The sequence below is a fragment of the Trichechus manatus genome, unplaced genomic scaffold (assembly GCF_000243295.1).
Source record: "Trichechus manatus latirostris isolate Lorelei unplaced genomic scaffold, TriManLat1.0 scaffold00062, whole genome shotgun sequence".
Taxonomy (NCBI): Eukaryota; Metazoa; Chordata; class Mammalia; order Sirenia; family Trichechidae; genus Trichechus; species Trichechus manatus.
The window spans coordinates 1532357-1551008 of NW_004443998.1; the positions used below are offsets into that span (position 1 = coordinate 1532357).

At 44.9% G+C, this 18652-nt stretch overlaps 1 protein-coding gene across 1 annotated transcript in view; it reads right to left on the bottom strand.

Moving 5' to 3' along the window:
• IQCJ (IQ motif containing J) overlaps positions 1–14101 on the bottom strand; it is a 217759-nt gene extending 203658 nt beyond the window's left edge. Inside the window, exon 1 of the mRNA XM_023733858.1 lies at positions 13595–14101. Coding sequence (XP_023589626.1) covers positions 13595–13603 — 9 coding nt within the window. The 5' untranslated portion in view covers positions 13604–14101. The remainder of the gene's footprint in view (positions 1–13594) is intronic.
• Between the last annotated feature and the right edge of the window lie 4551 nt (positions 14102–18652).

The following is an 18652-nucleotide window of genomic DNA, read 5'->3' on the forward strand; positions in this document are numbered from 1 at the left end:
AGCATATCCACTAGCAGATATAGGTTTGGTTGTGGGTATTTCTACATACATGACTGTAGGTGCAGCTCATATAGAACACACAAGGGGTATAGACACGGAAGCCTCTTAGACATAAACAAACACCTCGAAGAATGAAGTTCTTAGGCTAGAAGACAAAGGACCATAGACTCCGGGACATCTATGTCAATTGGCACAACATAGGACATAAAGACAACGTTCTACATCTTACTTTGGTGAGTGGTGTGTAGGGTCCTAAAAGCTTTTGAGAAGCCATCTAAGACATGATTGTTCTTTTCCTGTCCACAGCCAAGGAGAGTAAAGAAAATCAAAGATTCAAGAGAGCAATTAGTCCAAAGCACCAATGGACCACATGAACCACAGCCTACATGACCCCAAGACAAGAACAACTAGACGGTGCTCAGCTACCACTACCGACCACTCTGACTGGGATTACAACAGAGGGACCCAGGCAAAGTAGGAGAAAAATATAGAAGAAAAAATTCAAATTCATAAGAAAGACCAGACTTACTGGTCTGACAGAGACTGGAGGAACTTCCAAGACTATGGCCTAAAACACCCTTCCGACCTGGAACTGAAGCCATTCCCAGAGACCACCTTTCAGCCAAACAATAGACAAGCCCATAAGATAACAATACCCAAAAGGAACATGCTCCTAAGAACAATCAATTATATGAGATCAAAAGGACAACATTTGCCCAAAAGCAAAAATGAGAACGAAGGAAGGGTAAACAATCCAGACAAAAGGAAACAAGGAACCCAGGGCAGAAATGGGGAGAGTGCTACTACACTGTGGGGAATGCAACCAATGTCATGGACACGTTATATAAAAACTATCAAATGGGAAATTAACTCGCTCTGTAAACTTTCACCTAAAGGACAATAAAAAAGAAAACAACTTCAGCATTCCATTAGAAAATTAGTTCAACTATGGAATGTTCACCCAATGGGATACTATGCAACCATTTAAAATGAAGTTATAGAAAAACATTTATTGACACAGAATGGTTAGGTTTTAAAGGGTCATAAACTATACACAGTGTTTTACTGTTTTTATAAAAATAAATATACTTATTTTTAAAAGTCTCAATAACTATTCATCAAAATAAACGTGAACAATGCTTCTTTCTAATGATTCTTATGTTATTGTTTTGATTCTGTGCATTTCCTGCAGTAAGTGTGAATTCAATCAGGTCATAAAGAAAAATAACCTTAAAAAAAACTTAAAATAAGAATTAGCAAAGTACTTTTAAACTAAACAGCAACAGAGCCCTTCTTCATTCATTATGGGAGTTCTGAGCTCTGGCTTCTCAGAATTCCCTCAAAATCTGATTAAGAAGTTGAGATTTAGGAGACTAAAGACAAACTGCCCAGGCAAAAAGGTCAGTCCCAGGGTTGGGGGCGGTGACCGCTCCGTGCGTAAAAGCCCGGGGTGACCGGGCTGGCCTCACCTAGTCTATCTTACTGAGGACCACAAACTGGAAACCCAGGTGACTGTGTTTCAAGCAGGAATGGTTCTCTTTAGTCAGGAATGCCCAAGCCCACGTAGTGAGGTCGGGTGAGTTTCAGGCAGATTTTCTGCCCATGCTTAGCTGGCTGTCTGTAGTTCCAAAAAGCTTTCCTCAGAAGGAAGGAAGTCAGTTGGTGTCACTCTGGGATGCAGCTCCTGGCCCTCACTGCCAAGCGAACAAAAGCTCTAGTCTATAACAGAGCCACATGCCTGCCACACTGACCTGGGCTCTGACTTATTTATAATATTCTCAATCATTGTTCTTGTAGTTGGTGTTTATTAACCCTTTGCTATGTACCACACACCCTGCCAAACACTTTTCATATATTATTTCACTTAAACACTTAACTCTTAACAACAGCCTGGAATATTAATTCTATCTTTCTCCCCATTTTACAGATGAAGAAACAATTTGACAAAGACTTGCTTCAAGATTACACAGCTAGTAGAGTGAAAATGGAAACCCAGATTTAACAGGGTATTATTAGAAGTCACTTAACTGTTTAATTAAAAGTGTTCATAATTTACTTTGGGAAGAAAGTTCAATTGGCCATTTCTGGATCTTTCTAGACCACAGTAAAAGTGATTCCAAGAAAATACTAAGCCAACTTCACACCGTAGAACTAAATCTGCTACAAAGTCATGTCTCTGGTGGCGTGGTAGCAAGGACAGCCCACACATAACCAAGGTGAGCTGGGTCCTCGTGTGTTCAGCCCACACTGACTTGCTTAAGCTTGTCACTTAATGTCTCCAAACCTCAGATCCTCATATAGAAAATGAGCTTTATAATACTTGTCATAAATACCTCATTTGTGGGTATCAAATGAGACAATGTGTGTGTAAGCACTTCAAGAAGTTCAAAGGACCAGGGATTTTGATTACCCCAGCATGCAAATTACTTCTGCCCTCAAAACCCGAAAGCAATGTAACTTTTATATAGCATTTTGCAAAGGACTGAGCATAGGATTTTAGAAACACAGAGAAACCTTAATGTGAAAAAAAAAAAAAAAAAAATCCCATGTGTAATGCTTCCCCATGTTTAGCATTCAGTTTAGTAAGTCCTGAGGAAAAGTCGCTGTCTCAATGTTCCCTTACCCCATCTAATGCTATTTGACTTAACGTTTCCTCTCCGAGTACATGAACTTTTGAACAACAGGAATTTCCGCCACAGGACTTAAGACTCTCCTGTGACTTGGTATTAGTAAGTTTCCTTAGTCATTTTGGTTTCTGCACCCTGCGAGCAAATACACCAAAGTTCACGAAGATGGCGTAGGACCAGGCAACATTTCATTCTTTATACGTAAGGTCGCCGTGAGTTGGAGCCAACTTGACAGCAACGAACAACAACGAATGTTTGCCTGTTTTTTTTCAGATCCACATGTGTGGCTCTTTAAATCCCCTGCACAGTATTCCACTGCGTGGATATGCCACGAGTTATTTAAGTGTTTTCCACTGGGTGAATATTTAGTTGCTTCCAGATTTTCAGAATCACGAACAATGCTGCAACAGCAACTTCACCACTTGGTTTTGCTCCATTGTAAGAGTACATCTGTAGGAAAATTCTTAGAAGTAAAACTGATAGGTCAAAAGAGCTGTGCGATGGAAATGTTGACAGATACTGCAGATTACCATCTAAAAGTAGCTGCATTCATTTACTCTTCCCTCACAATTGGCACGTCAGAACTCCCCTTTGCCAACAATGGGTATAGACTTTACTAGAGGTGCATCATATCAATGATTCACTGGATTAAACTGCGTAATTCTACGCTTACAAGTAGACAAAAAGCATTATTACCAGGTTTGAGATACCAAGAGACTGGAAATGCCTGTCTGTAGGTGTGCTCTGCATTGCCAAGCCCCTTACTCTGCCAAAAAACAAGGCTGAAATGAACTGAAACTCAAAGAGGGGCCTAACACTCGTGGGCCAGGCACTGTTCTAAGTACCTGACATATATTATTAACAGTTAATATTAATTCACATAACCACCAAAACCAAACACACTGCCATTGAGTCGATTCTGACTCATAGTGACCCTACAGGACAGAGTAGAACTGCCCCATAGGGTTCCCAAGGAGCAGCTGGTGGATTCAAACTGCTGACCTTCTGATTAGCAGCCTAAGCTCTTAACCTAAGAAGAAGGTACTTTTATCATTCCCATTTTACAGATGAGAAAACTAAGGCATAGACAATTTCCCAAGGTCACCCAGCTAATGGGTGATAGAGCTGAGATTTGAACGTAGAAAGTTTGGATTCAGAGTCAGGTGCTTTTAACCACCTCTGCCATTCTGCCCCTGTGTTCCTGATGATGAGCTAAGCATGTTTATTAAACACCTGCTCTATGTCACGAATGGTGCACGCACCATCTGCAGACCTGGCAACAATCCAAGGAAGTACTATCCCATTCCACAGAGATGTTAGGTGGCTTGCCAAAGTGACAGAGGGAGGATTGGTACCCAGGCGTGTCTGAGTACAAAGCTTATACTTACTCTACTATATCAGGCTTCTTCACAGGAGCTGTCATAATACCCATTTTACAGATGAAGAAACCAACACTTCAGAATGAGATGTATAAAGAGACTACAGGGGGGTCGTCACTGTCAGTCAACAGTGCTTGCTGGGGCTGTATCACACCTAATTCTCCCCTCCCCAGAGTTCTGTGCACCTAGAATGTGCATGCACACTTAATCACACTGAATCATACCCATGTGCTCACACAGCAGTGACTTGTCATCTCCCATAAAGTGTGAGCTCAAATTGTCCAAAGTGGACCAAAACCGAAGGCAGAATTAAAGTCTCCAAATTTCAACAAAGCCCATTTAAGAAGAGTGACACAGTCAGGTGAGGATGAGCCGTGGGACCCTGGACACTGCAGGGACATAATCACTAGAACATGGCAACAATGTATGTTTAACTCCATGAGCAACTCATCATAGTTCCTCAAAAAAAAAATGATCGGCTTGGTACTGGTTCCTGGATTTACACGTATATTTTCTTACTGTACGTAGAAAACGTCGAGGGCTCAAGAAGATAAGAAAAGCAGCAAAAGGAAGGTGAGCTTCTGGGTGAGAAAGCCAATCACTGCTTCTGCTCACACTCACCACGCCCAGCACAGTGTGGAAGGGCTCAGGCCATGGTTCAAATCACAGTTCAGCTACTTACACATTGTGTGACCTTGACAACATGCTGAGCCTCTCTAGCCACAGCTTCTTCATCTGTAGGATGGACAGTGATCACCCACCTCATTAGTCTCTCTTGAAGATTAAACATTGTGCTGCAGATAAAGAGTTAGCACAGTATACACGAGCCATAGCTACGAGCAGCCAGCGCAGACTAGGGAACGCAGCTTCACAAGACTGGAGCACTAATGGTTCCCCTAAGGAAAAGCAAGCGGGAAAACGCGACAACAGGGCAAATGGGAGTCAGATGGGGAAAAGGTGTAGCAGTCGCCAAGCCCTCGATGTCACATTTCTGAGCTAGCACTTGGGGTGGGGTGCTGTGCTGGACACCAAGGTCATGAAGATGAATTAGACTCCATCTCTGGACCCTCCTGGAATGAGACAGTCATGCCAGGTGAGCAGGAGGGAACAAAAGGAGCAAGGCGGAGGTGGGTCACGAGAGCATGGTGTCTCAGTCTGCTAGTGCAGCTGTAACAAAAAAACCACAAGTGGCGGCTTTAATGAACAGAAATTTATTTTCTTACAGTTTAGGACGCTAGAAGTCTGAATTCAGGTCTCCAGGTCTAAAGGAAGGCTCTCTGTCTGCTCTGGGGGAAAATCTTTGTCTGTTTCAACTTCTGTTCCTCAGTTCCTTGGCGATGATCTCCACATGGCATCTATTTTCCCCTTTGTGCTTGCCCGCCTCTGTGCCTAATCTGCTCTTTTTTTATCTCAGAAGGCATTAGGTTTAGGACACACCCTACATTGATATGGCCTCATTACTATAACAAAGAAAACCCTACTCTCCAAAGGGATTCCATCCACAGATATAGATAGGGGTTAGGATTCCAACATTTATTTTTGGGGGGCATAATTCAATCCATAACACATGGCATGCCTGGGAAAGAGAAAGTGATTCCAAATAGCTGGAACACAAGGGAAAGAAGAGTAGTTAGAGTTGAATCTGGAAGGTACGAAGTTATAATCTTACATAATTTTGATAGGCTATGCTTTGTCCTCAGATAACAGCAAATGCTCTGAAATGTTTCAGTAAGGGAGCGGCAGGTTCAGATTTTTGAAAGCTTGTTCTGGGGCTATGGTGGAGAACAGATGACAAGAATTGTTCAAGGACAGAAAAGCAGGGAGGGACCTGGTATAACTCATGTGAATATTATCATCCCCGTTTCACGAGACGTGAAGTAAATTGCCCAAGGCCACGAAGTTGATACATGAAGGTAGGATTTAGGATCTAGCTCCTGTCTTTCTACCACTCAAGTCACCTCTAAAGTAAACCAAACCAGGTCTTTCCTAGTAAGGAGATTTCCCTAGAAAATCTCCATGGGACTTCTACTAACCTGATCTTAGAGAATTTTCGTATAAAGGGCAGACCTCTCAACAGTACGGGTCTCCCAAGCACACCCAGAAAGAAGCCAGAACCTAGACTGGAAGAGCTAACACTAGAGAACGGGTCGTCCACCTCCCTGGATTTTCCTTTGGCTTCCCAGGCGCAGACCGCCACCCCGAAGGTTGAGGGTGAAGCACAGAATCGTCCAAGTCCACACAGACAGTCCCCCTCCCTATCATGCGACAGTGCAGTCATGAAAGCATGATGGCCCATGTCTAAGTCAGGGACCAGGAAGGAGGCCTCTGCCCGTCTCATCACAGCTCCTCCATGCTCTGGAGCTGGAGTGTGCAATTCCTGTATTCCTGGGTCCAACATTCCCAGTTATGGCCAGGGCACCAGATCTGTGTTACTCATCACAAAGCAAACAAATAAATCATGTTGCCGTATGTTTTATTATCATAGCTTCTTTAGGCTCAAGTCAGTACACACAAATGCATAATGGACTTCAGAGGTTAATTTATTTATCTCTTAGAAGTTTTCTTTCTTGTATACCATGGATGCTAATGTGGTCTGACTACAAGTGTTCTCCTGACTCTGCATGAAAACAAGTCAGCCTGGAAGGAAATGCGAATTTTACATTATTCGTTTTTAAGGACAATTAGATATTTGCTTTGAGCTGCCCGCACTGCATTGAAAATTCGTATAAAACTTCCTATTCATTTCTCTACCTAAAACTTATTTAGCATTAAGTCTTTGACATTATTTCCTTTTCACTGAAAATTAGGTTTTCAATTATACTTCACAACCCTGTATTATGTGAATCTTTATTTGAGAAGAAATTTAGTCTTTTTTATGTTTATGTTGATCAGTTACCTTTGTGCCTTTGTCAGCTGGGCAGTGGGAGGTGGTGGTTTTAGGTTTTCCCTCCAAGAAGTTGTCTGCATCTCATGCTATCAGTGGTAGCCTTTCTATCTACCCTGCGAACAAACACCTCAGCAAGACGGGCCAGTACTGCAGGCCTCTGCCAGCCAGGACCGGTTCTAGACCAAGCCAAGCCAACTTGTTGAAAAATCAAGTGTAATAAAAATAATTCTCTCAGGCTGATTGTTAGAGATTACATGAATTCAAGGAGAATGTTTTACAGTTGAGCTTGGAGAAAGAACCCTCAATTTTGTCCGAAGGATTGTATCTACACACAGTTTTTGTCTTCAGCGCCTTCATCCTTTGTTTCAATGATTACAGTCAAAATTTCTAAATGATCATGAAGTTAAACATACACACACACAAGCAAAACTTGAGGAGGTGAATAAGCGTGTCTGGGATGAGAGGAAAAGGTAAGTGGGGTGGTTTGTCTGTCATACATTTGGGGACATAAAAGAGGGTTCACCTGCAGACCCTACTGGACTCTGTCATCTTCTCCCAACAAGAGCATCCTCCTACTCACTTCTGGACCCCGTACACCATCCTCACAACACCAAGTTCAAACTTTAAAGTCTCCGTTGAGTACTCTTTTCCCGACCCACTTCGTTGTCAGTCGTAAATTCTAGTCACCCTTACTACACACTTCTCATATGTCTCTCATTCTTTTCATATTTGGTTCAAGGTCTCATTTCCTCTTGCCTATGCCAGCAAGACAGCCTTCTCACCGGCGAGCCGGGCTTCTCACCACTCTCCATGTGTCTCTTCACATTCACACGAGACTGTTTCGATCATGTCGCTTCTCTGACCACAAACCTTCAGAGGAAAACTTAAACCCCCACAGCCACATTTCTCTGATAGGACTCTGGTCTACTTTTCCAGGCATATCCCCCATTCACCTCCTACAAATTCCTGCAAACCATCCATCCCCTCCAACCACCCCCCAAATCACCTCGTTCTGCTTTCTCTACATGGAACACTTTCTCAGCTCTACAGAGAAGATTCCTGCCCATCCTTTAACCCCAGAATTAAATATGACCTTCTACATATAAAAGGAAAACCTGGTGGCATAGTGGTTAAGTGCTACGGCTGCTAACCAAAGGGTCGGCAGTTTGAATCCACCAGCCACTCCTTGGAAACCCTACAGGGCAGTTCTACTCTGTCCTATAGGGTCGCTATGAGTCAGAATTGACTCGATGGCAAAGGGTTTGGTTTTTTGCTTTTATTCTTTATATTAAAAATAAGCACTTGTGATATTCCTCAGCTGTGGCATTGAAATTCCTCCAGCTCGGGGTTTGGACTGCTCACACTCAGATCCTAAAGGTCTTTACATGCCACGGAAAGCAGTTTGGGATTTATTCTCTTGGGTAGCAGCATATTAAGCATGGAAATGGTAAGATCAGAGCTACATTAAACACAGAGATGCTGGTGTTTTAGAGAGACTGAATTGGGTGGGAACAGAGAGGCCTGGAAGGAAGGGCTCATTAAGCGGTTATTAGATCTGCCTCGAGAAAGCAGCCTGAAAGAACGGCAGGTTTGGGGGAAAGACGAGGAGTTAAATTTAATTCTATGACTTTGAGGTTCTAGGGACTAGGACGAGACAAGCAAAGCAGCTGGGGTGTAAAGTTTAAGGAAGTACTCCCTCTCAGGTGCCCACCTTGCACTTGCACGGCCCTGAGAAAGACTGTCTCCTTAAATTCTCCTCCCCAGGTGTCTCACTTGCCCCGCCCTGTGTTCCTGTGGTAGAGTTTGTAGAGATACCCACCTTACCAGCCAAGGAGGGACACCTCTCAGATCTCCCCGCTTCAAGAAGAACCTGCTATTCAGCTGCAGGGAGCACAGTCAGCTGACAGCCTCCAGCTAGAGAAACTTCAGAATCCGCCTCGACTTTCAAGCCCAGCACGTGCTCTTCTGGGAACCGCAGCCAGTGACGGAGCGTGGCAGGGTGCTGGGGCCTGGCCTTATCCGTCCAGGGGGGGACTTCCTTACCAGGCCATCTTCACTCTGGGACCACTGCTGAGCTGGATGCACCTGTGAGACCTGCACTGTTAACCGAAGAGTCCCCCTGCCCAGTTCTGATCCGTCTCCTTCTATCTCCATCCTCCAATACGCCACTTTCACTGCTAGTTCTGTCTCAGCATCTGCTTCCCAGACCACCGACATGACACACCCAGTGAATAACTGGCCCTACAACTGGGGCTAGACATGAAGTGATCAGCTGAGAGAGGCCTTGGAGCACAGGGGTGAGAAGGCTGGGCTCTGGAGTCAGGGTTCAAATCCCAGCTCCGCCCCTGCTGAACTTGTGCAGGCTTAGAAAAGTTACATAATTTCTCAGCGCCTCAGTTTCCTCATCTGTAGAATGGGATATCGATAGCAAGTAGGACTAAATGAGATAACATATTTAAAGTACTTAGCACAGTGCCTAGCCCATAGTAAATGCTCAAAAAATTAATACTATTGCACAGATTTTGAAATGCTATTTACAGAGGTGGCTGGGTATAATAAAATGGAAGGATGTTTCACTTTCCCTTAGAATTTTCAGCAGAGTGTAATAAAGCTAATGAAGATTAACTGAAAACATTTAAGACACAAGCCTGGGAAGTCCCACGTGGGGCTTCAATTTCACCTCCCGTTATTCCCAACATGGTTCCTCTTCTCCACACAACGGCATCACCTTGTCTTCTCCTCCCACGGTTTACTTCTTCCTTTCTTTCTTTCCTATTCACGCAAAATGTCTACTCTTCTCTTTTCCACCAGTTTTTGCCGGTAATTTCCTTCAAAAAAGAGTAGCTGCTGAGGCTGCTTATGTACAACCAAACACCTCATGGCATTTGGTCCTCAGTTCGGAGGTTTAGGGTCATGGTTTCATGGGACATCCCAGTTAATTGGTCCAATATTGTGTTTAGGTGCTACTGTCCCACCTCCTAACTCATTACGTAGTGCCTGGGGTCTTAAAAGCTTGCAAGCAGCCATCCAAGGTACAACAATTGGTCTCTATTCTCCTGGAGCAACAGAGGAAGGACAGTCAGAAACAGAAGGAGAAAATGGAATGTGTGGCTAACTGCCTCCATGAACAGCTTCCCACTCTGCCATGAGACCAGAAGAACTGGATGATGCCTGGTTACCATCACTGAACGTTTTGATCAAAGATTCTATGAAATAATTATGATCCAAAGGGGGACAATGCAGAACAGAACTTCAATTTCTCATGGAATCCAGATTTTATGGAGCCATAGAGGCTGGATGAACCCCTGAAACTACTGCCCCGAGATACTCTTTAAACCTTAAACCAAAACTATCCCCTGCAGTCTTCTCAAAAAGAAGTAATAGTTTAGCTTAACTAGTAAGCAATGTCTGCCTTGAGCATTGAGCTCTTTAAGATCTATCTTTATGAGATCAAACCGACAACAGAAACTTGAAAGATTAGACAGGAACCTTAGGGGCCAGTGAGGAAGGAGCAACCCAGAAAAGGAGGGTGAGAATGGCTGCACAACCGGAAAAATGTAATCAGTGTCACTGAAGTGTACGTGCGAAAATTGTTGAACTGGTGTATGTTCTGTGTGTATATTCTCAGCAACAACAAAAATAAATCATGAAAAAAAAGCTTAAAAAATTAATTAAAAAAACTTGGTTCAGAACTCACCTTCTCCCTGACCAGAATGCCCTCCTCTCCCTCAACTGTAATCTTTCATCTCTGCTGGCAAACCCTAAGGATTGTACCACTTTGAAACTAGATAGAACCAAAAGGAATGCAGTTCTCAACCCACACTGAGGGTGGCTATGCCTCCTAAGGAAACCCCGGTGGCGCAGTGGTTAAGCACTCAGCTGCTAACCAAAAGGTCGGCAGTTCAAATCCACCAGCGGCTCCTTGGAAACCCTATTGGGCAGTTCTACTCTGTCCTACAGGGTCGCTATGAGTCGGAACCAACTCAACGACAATGGGTTATATGCCTCAGTAACTGTCATGAGGACACAGCAGGAACAGCACGTCCTGTTCATCTAACAACAATCCCCTCCGCACTCACCCGTCTGCCCCCAAAGCTAGGAGGTGGCGTGCCGCTGCCATGCTCTAGGAGATGGCGTGCTGATTCCATGCTCAATAAACACTTACTTAAAGAATGAATATTTTTAGCTATGGATACATGGTCAGTCTACAAACCATTTTTTTTTTTATATCATCTTTCTAGATGTGGGCCTTAAGAAATGAAATGTTTGGTAAGACCATCTCAGACATCCAATGGAAAAGCTACTGTATGGGGGAACCATTTTACAATCATCTTAGGTATTGTGGGTAATAAAAATCTGTTCCATATAATAAAAGCCTGGTCTATCACACATCTGAAAGCCAGCAGGAAACCATAATTAGAGACAAACAGCAAACATGGCACTCTTTCCTCTCACTATTTAGTACGTACAATATTCCCGACAAAATGGCACTGAATGTTTTCCTGTTACCACACTGTGCCACAGAAGCTCACAAAGAGAAAACCTCTTCTTACAGCTGTGAAACTGACTTCAAACAAACAGCCAACTTCAAAAGTAATGTGAAAGCGTTTTGTCATATGGTTGAATGCAAAGAATGTTTTTACAGAGCTTAGTATTTTTATATGTGCATACTGCAATACATACAAAAAAGTGTTTCTGAATCTTTAGCCATCCTGTACATTTAATCGGAAACTCTCATCAAGATACTCACATCCAAAGGTGAGATTCCAAAACTGAACAGGCTACAACCTGAGGGGTAGTTATAATACTGGAAATGAACAGTAGTTAAAATAAAAATCAGTTAACCACAGAGCAAAACATGAGTATAGCATTTCTAGCCTATACAGGTTTTTAATGGTGTCTAATATAATATGCCCTTTCAAGGAGTCATCTCTGCATATTGAAATGCATTTTTACTGTACTACTTTGAGCAATTATGAATTGAACATGGTTGACAAAATCAGCAAAGTTATATATGTATATATATGTTGAAATACACACAATGCTCTGTAAGTACACCGATCTGTAATTGTTAAAATATTAGATCTCAAACACTAAAAAGTGAAAGCAGTTTTCACACTGACTTTCAAGAATATATATATTTTTATTGTTACAATTCAGTAAACTACCGACGTTTAGAATTGTCCCCAATTCTAAGCAAATAAAAATCATTTGTTTTATGATCAACATCATGAACCGTAAGTCATTGATAGCCAAGATAAAATAATTCACCGACTTGCCACCTCATGTTAAATACAGTGAGGAACTGCATCGAGATGTCGTTAACTCTATCGTGTCCTGTTACACTGAACAAGTTAATATTTAAGATGCTTCCATTTTCAAATATCAATACCTACTTTACCTCTAGAATACCCACTTGTGAAAATCTATTTTATTCACTTTTTCAGAAAACTACTAGCTCCACCTACTTTTCTTTATGAATAATATCTGACGTGCTGTATTATTATCACCTTCACAACAATTAGTGATTACTGATCTCTCAAAAAGCAAGGACATAACTGGACGTGAAAGGATGATCATAATATGGAGAAAAGACAGCAAGTTTCTATTGCACAAGTGAGCACTGCTCAAGGCAAGTTGTTTTTCTTAAACACATAACATGTTGTGATCATCATTAGCTCACCACCACAGTTAAAAACATACCTACACATATTCCAAAATAAGTCTTTTAAATGAAGTATTGGAAGCCTCTTTCTCGCTGAAGGACTTGAAATAGCATTTAAGCCTGACCCTTAAATCACTCCTTTCTGTAACCAGAAGAGCCAGTCCCGAGCATTTAAACCTCACCCAATGAGACAAGGGATCCTGAATGTACTATTAATTGCTAAGTAATCTCTGAATTTTAGAACCTGGAGTCTAACACTGACAGATAAATAACGTGACTGATGAGCCGACACCCTCGTCCTGCTTTACTGGAGTTCAGTAAACACACGCACACCCTGAATGTACCGGGCGAACGTGACTCCCACAAGCCTGAAAACATTGCAGGAAGTGGCGAGAGCAAACCTACCCCGTCTACTTCTTATTCAAGCACTAGTATTTAGAATACCTAAAATGCCTGCTGAACACCGCAGCTCAACATCCCCTCGGGCTTACTCCGAAGCAGAACCACATCTCTTCCCTCAGTGATTGCTGAGTTTGAAGAAGGCAGGTAACGGGGGAGAATGCTTGTGTAGTGGCAAGATAACTCTTCTCTCCAAATTCTCAAAAGCCAACACCCCCCCACCCCTCCCCCACACACTCACCTTTTTTTAAGAAAGAAAGCAAGGCTTTTAAAATAGGTGTTTAAAACATACCATTTGCAGGGGGAAGAAAAATGTATTTTTCATCTACTTCCTGCTGATGTGTGGGATGTTTACAGATCCTATACATTAAAAGTACTGCTTTCAATGAGATTCCTTTAGGGAAATCTGCCTTGCTGACATGTGTACATAAATAATACATATCTATACACACATGCCCACATTAACAAGGACATACACACACCCCTAGACCAACGATTAAACCCACACCGTTCTACAGCCTCCTTTTGACATTTTTTAGCATGCATGTTATTCAGAAGACAGATTTATAAAAAAAATAATACACAGCTGCATGGAATGCATGCCCAAGTGGCTTGTTCAGAGGAGCAGATACATTACCAGCCGCATTGTGAAGTTTCTGGAACACCGGCAGGTGAGAGGAGGCTGTGAATCAGATGCTGGCACACGGTGTTGCTCAGAATCCAGAGCTCGATGTGACTGTGGGGGAGTGTGGGGCGAGCGAGCGGGAGGCTGGAAACCTTTCAGCTGAGCTCACTCCAGGCGTCAGAGAGGCTCAAAGAGGGGAAAGAAAAAGGCAGCCCACAGACAGCTAGATGCGAAACTTCTGGCACCTCTCCAGTTCAGGAATGAAGTCTCTGTAATTTGGACATGTGTAGAGATGGAAATGAAGAGAAACTTGGATTTACGGATGCATTTGCTCAGCCATGCAGAAATGGACAGGTAGCAGTCTCCCAGCTCATTTTAAAACAGGCATTCAGGAACCAACTGAATCACAAAATTAACAGGCATCCTTTTTTGAAAAAAGAAAAAGGCTACTCCAGCCAGCTTCACAAGATGCCTTTACAAACTTCAAATGGATCATTCCATCAGCTATTTTATTAATCCTAGTGCAGAGGTAAACTGGAAAATCTAATTCCTTTTATGTAGAAAACTAGATTTACCGCTTCTTTTTATAATGCACTCTAGATATATAAATACATAGATTTACTTACAGAGTTTTCGTTTCTTGTGTAAAACCACCACTGTTTGGCCCAGATAAAATGCTAAAAGGTTTGTTCGCAGCTTTTCAAGGAAGTGGAGAAAAACTGTTTTAATACTCAGAAGCTGAGCTGAGAACCGATATTCCAGTGCAGTTTGCAGCAGACAGTGTAAAGGAAGAGCTCCGGCCCATTCGGGGGCACATGAGAGATACGGGGATACACGAGCATTGAGCAGGCAGGTGGCTCAAGTCTAAAACACATACATAACTGAGGAAGAAAAGAGCGTGGGCAAATCAAGTTCTTAGAGACAATAGCTGTGATTTTGTTTAGGCTTACAAACAGGCTCATCACTTCTGGAGAGCTGTGGACTTCACCTTGTCTGAGGAATTCTCAAACCTCACAAATGGCAGCGCATGAGGTCGGCAGGCACCGCACACTGGCAATCTATATTCAAATATAATGAGGAGAAGGATGGTGTTACCATGAAGAATGTTGTCATATTACATCGGGCCTGTGTGGCCTAACTACTCATCCAACCTTGCAAATGACCATTTGCCTGGACTCAACAGCAAATGTGCCATCGATGGGAGGGAGGAAGCGGGAGGCCCGTTTTGTTTGTTTTACTGCGTGCGCACCTTTGGGAGGCTCGGGATAAAATGCTGGGCTAGCCGTGGGAGGAATTCTTTACAAGCCCACATTCCTCTATAATAAATTCAAAGTGGAATTAATGATGACCCATTAAGCTATTTATTATTTTAACTCTTGAGGTCAAGGGCAGAGCAGTGTTTATGTGTACTGAGAATCAACGGCAAGACTCCTAAAGAAGGCCAGGCCCACCTCTCAGCATGCTCAACAAACACATGCCAACTGAGGCTACTCCAATCCTCCGCACATCCCAGCGCCCAGTCCTCTTAGGCTCTAGGGTATGTTTTCCTATCGCTGCACTGCTAGCTTCGTCACCCATTCACTCAACAAATATCTACTGAATAAGACACTCCGTCAGACGCTGTGGGGAACACAGTGGCACTTAAGACGAGACCCTCCCTCCAGGAGCTTACCATCACCAGAAAATGGGCTGTGGTAGGGGACAGGCCAGGGACATTGGTGGTTCAGCAGAATTCCATATGGGAGAATGGGGCTCGATTCCCAGCCAATGCGCCTCAAGTGCAGCCACCAGCCATCAGCAGAGGCTTGCGTGTTGCTATGGCGGAGTCCCTAGGTGGTGCAAATGGTTAATGTGCTCGACTGCTAACTGAAAGGTCGGAGGTTCAAGTCCACCCAGGGGCATCACAGAATAAAGTCCTGGCACTCGACTCCTGAAAAACAGCCCTCAAAAATCCTATGGATCACAACGGTCCTATCCAGAAAAGATCATGGGGACGGATGGCACAGAACCAGGCAGCATCTCGTTCCACTGTGCAGGGGGTCCTCGTGAGTCGGGGACCCCATGGGTTGGGGGCTGACTCAACGGCAGCTAACATCAACAGCAGGGGATAGACACACCAGAACTAACTTCTAAAATACTCGTGCTCACCACCAGCTCATCTTCCACTTTGGATTCGCTCTTGGTGGAACAAGACAAGCAGAACATGCACATGTATTTTGAGAAAGTCTCCCCAGGTGATTCTGATTAAGTCCCCGCCACTACCCAAGTGGTTAAACGTTCAGCTGCTAACCAAAAGGTCAGCAGTTCGAATCTACCAGCCGCTCCTTGGAAACCCTGTGGGGCAGTTCTACTCTGTCTTATAGGGTCGCTATGAGTCGGAATCGACTCGATGGTAACAGGTTTGGTTTTTTTGGTCTACCCTATAAGAGCAACTGCAATGCAAGATGATTGTTACAAAATCCTCTAGCACTTAAGAAGAGGGTGTCCCATCCACCGCTGCCTGCCAACTCAATACACACCACTCAAGCTGATCCACTCTTCTGGGTCTCTGCTGACCCTCCTCCATGGGAAAGGCCCGCAGTTAACCAGTTTCTCCCAGAGTCAGGGTCTGCACGACTCTGAACAGATTTGGAAACCGGTTTCAAAACTGAAGGCAAGACAACGTCCAAATCTTTTGGTTCATTCATGCACTCTTATCTGGGCCTGCTTCGTGTGTGCAGAGTGAACCATCAGGGCAGGCTGTGAGTCTACGATTCCCCTGTACCACGGCAACATTGACGCAAGGGCCACCTGAGGTCAGAACTCAGACGTCCCAACTTGTACCATCCTACTGCTTAAAGGCACCCAGTCAGCAGATCACATCCAGTGAGCGGTGATTTCAGCCTGGGAAGCTAGGTACCCAGATTCAGTACCACTTCTCCAAGAGGACACGGCTGAGGAATCCAGGGCATGAAACAGCATATTATCTGCCAATTCCCTCCACCTTTGCACCTGCCTCAGCTCTAGAGGACCCCTAGTCAGGGGGGAGATCCTAAACACCTGAGCAAAGTGGTCACAGAGGGGATCCATGTGGATCCCCTTTAAACTCATGTGGGCATCCGGGGGGTGAGTTCAGCACCCACAGCACAGCTCCCAGGCCTTAGCTCCTAAAGCCAGAGGTGCTAGGGGAGAACAGAGCCTTCACACCTCAGACAGCCAGTCTGCCTACCTCCTGTCAACACAACCTCGTTCTATGACCGTAAGCCCGCCCACTGCAAAAAACAGAATGGCTCAGAGGAGAGTGCTCACCTCAGCCTCTGCCCAGCCCCCACCAACTGCCCTGTGCTCAGCAGCATCTCATGCATCAGGAGGAACACAACCTTGGCAAGTAGTTGAAGACAAAGCTCCAAGTCCAGGGAGGGAGACAAAAGTTAAATAAGTGCCATGAATAATTGGAAACGTAAAAGTTAATTCATAACAATCTTTCTAGTTCCTTGTTCCTAGCAGCCCAGCAATGTCAAGGGCACAAATGGAAGAAAACGTCGTGTGGCTGCTTCGAATCATCACCTTCAAACCTCTCCCCGTGCGCAGTCCCTGTCGAGCTGGCCCTCACCAAGTGGTGGGTCTCTCCCCGGGCGCGGTCCCCGTCGGGCAGGCCCTCACCAAGCAGCACGTCTCTCTCCCCGGGCGCGGTCCCCGTCACGCTGGCCCTCACCAAGTGGCGGGTCTCTCCCCGGGCGCGGTCCCCGTCGGGCTGGCCCTCACCAAGTGGCGGGTCTCTCCCCGGGCACGGTCCCCGTCGTGCTGGCCCTCACCAAGTGGTGGGTCTCTCTCCGGGCGCGGTCCCCGTCGGGCTGGCCCTCACCAAGCAGCACGTCTCTCTCCCCGTGCGCAGTTCCCATCGCGCTGGCCCTCACCAAGTGGCTGGTCTCTCCCCGGGCGCAGTCCCCGTCGGGCTGGCCCTCACCAAGCAGCATGTCTCTCTCCCCGGGCGCGGTCCCCGTCGGGCTGACCCCAGGAGCTCTCTGATCTGCCCTCTCAGGCCTTTCCACCCCACAGGCAGAACGTTCTGGTTCCTGGCCTTGCTGCTTTACATCCAAGCCGTCCGAAATGCAGTAATGCTGTCTTAAAGAGCAACGGGGATTTAATTACAGTTCCAGGGATCCAGCCAAGGATATTTTTCTAAAAGAAGAGCAATATCTGTTTCTGGAGACAGAATATTTCGTACCAGAGACCTCATATACTGCAATAAATGATAAATACTGACACGGATTGTACCTCTCGGGAACCTGAGTGTGGGGCGGATGCGTGTGGTGTGCCTGTGTGTGCACATGTGTGCATGTGTGTGTGCATGTGCGCGCTCGTGTGTGCTCATGTGTGCATGCGTGTGCTCATGTGTGCATGTGTGTGCTCATGTGTGCATGTGTGCACGTGTTTAATGCGCATCCTCTCATCCTGCGTAATGAGGACCAAGACAGGGATACAAACGCTCTCCAGTTACTGAAACCATTCAGATGTGTGAGGTAGACCATCGACGGAGCAACATAAGGCCTGTCTCTTAATTGTAGGAGATTACCTTTTGTTCTCCCTGATGGTCCCCTCCGATTTAAAAGGCTCTGGCTACAAGACTCCCATCAAATATCATGACATGAGAACTCAGCTTCTGGAAGTGCTGGTCAGCGGATGTCTGCCACACACCTAAATCCAGGGAGGGACCCCATGGGACTCTGCATTTCCACATCACCCACATTCAGTGGTAGATGGTTGTAAAATAAAACCAGCTCCCTTCTGATATCATAGCCGGCCATTTGGCAAGATTATTCTACATGTGAGTTCTGTTTTTTTTTAAAATAAATTCACGCTTGCTACTTGGCAAAACCCTGACAATCCTCACTCACCAAGCCAGTCAGCAGCTACAGGAAGTGGGCTCCAGAGGCACCCAGATCCCTTCACGATCCTGAAACGCTGACATGCACATCATTGTGGGCAGGGCACAGTCGTGTTCATTTCGGGCACATCTGGGAGTGCTCTGACATTGTGAAATGGAAGTATCAGTGGGAGACCCATCAGGAGCTGGCAGGCCAACACAGG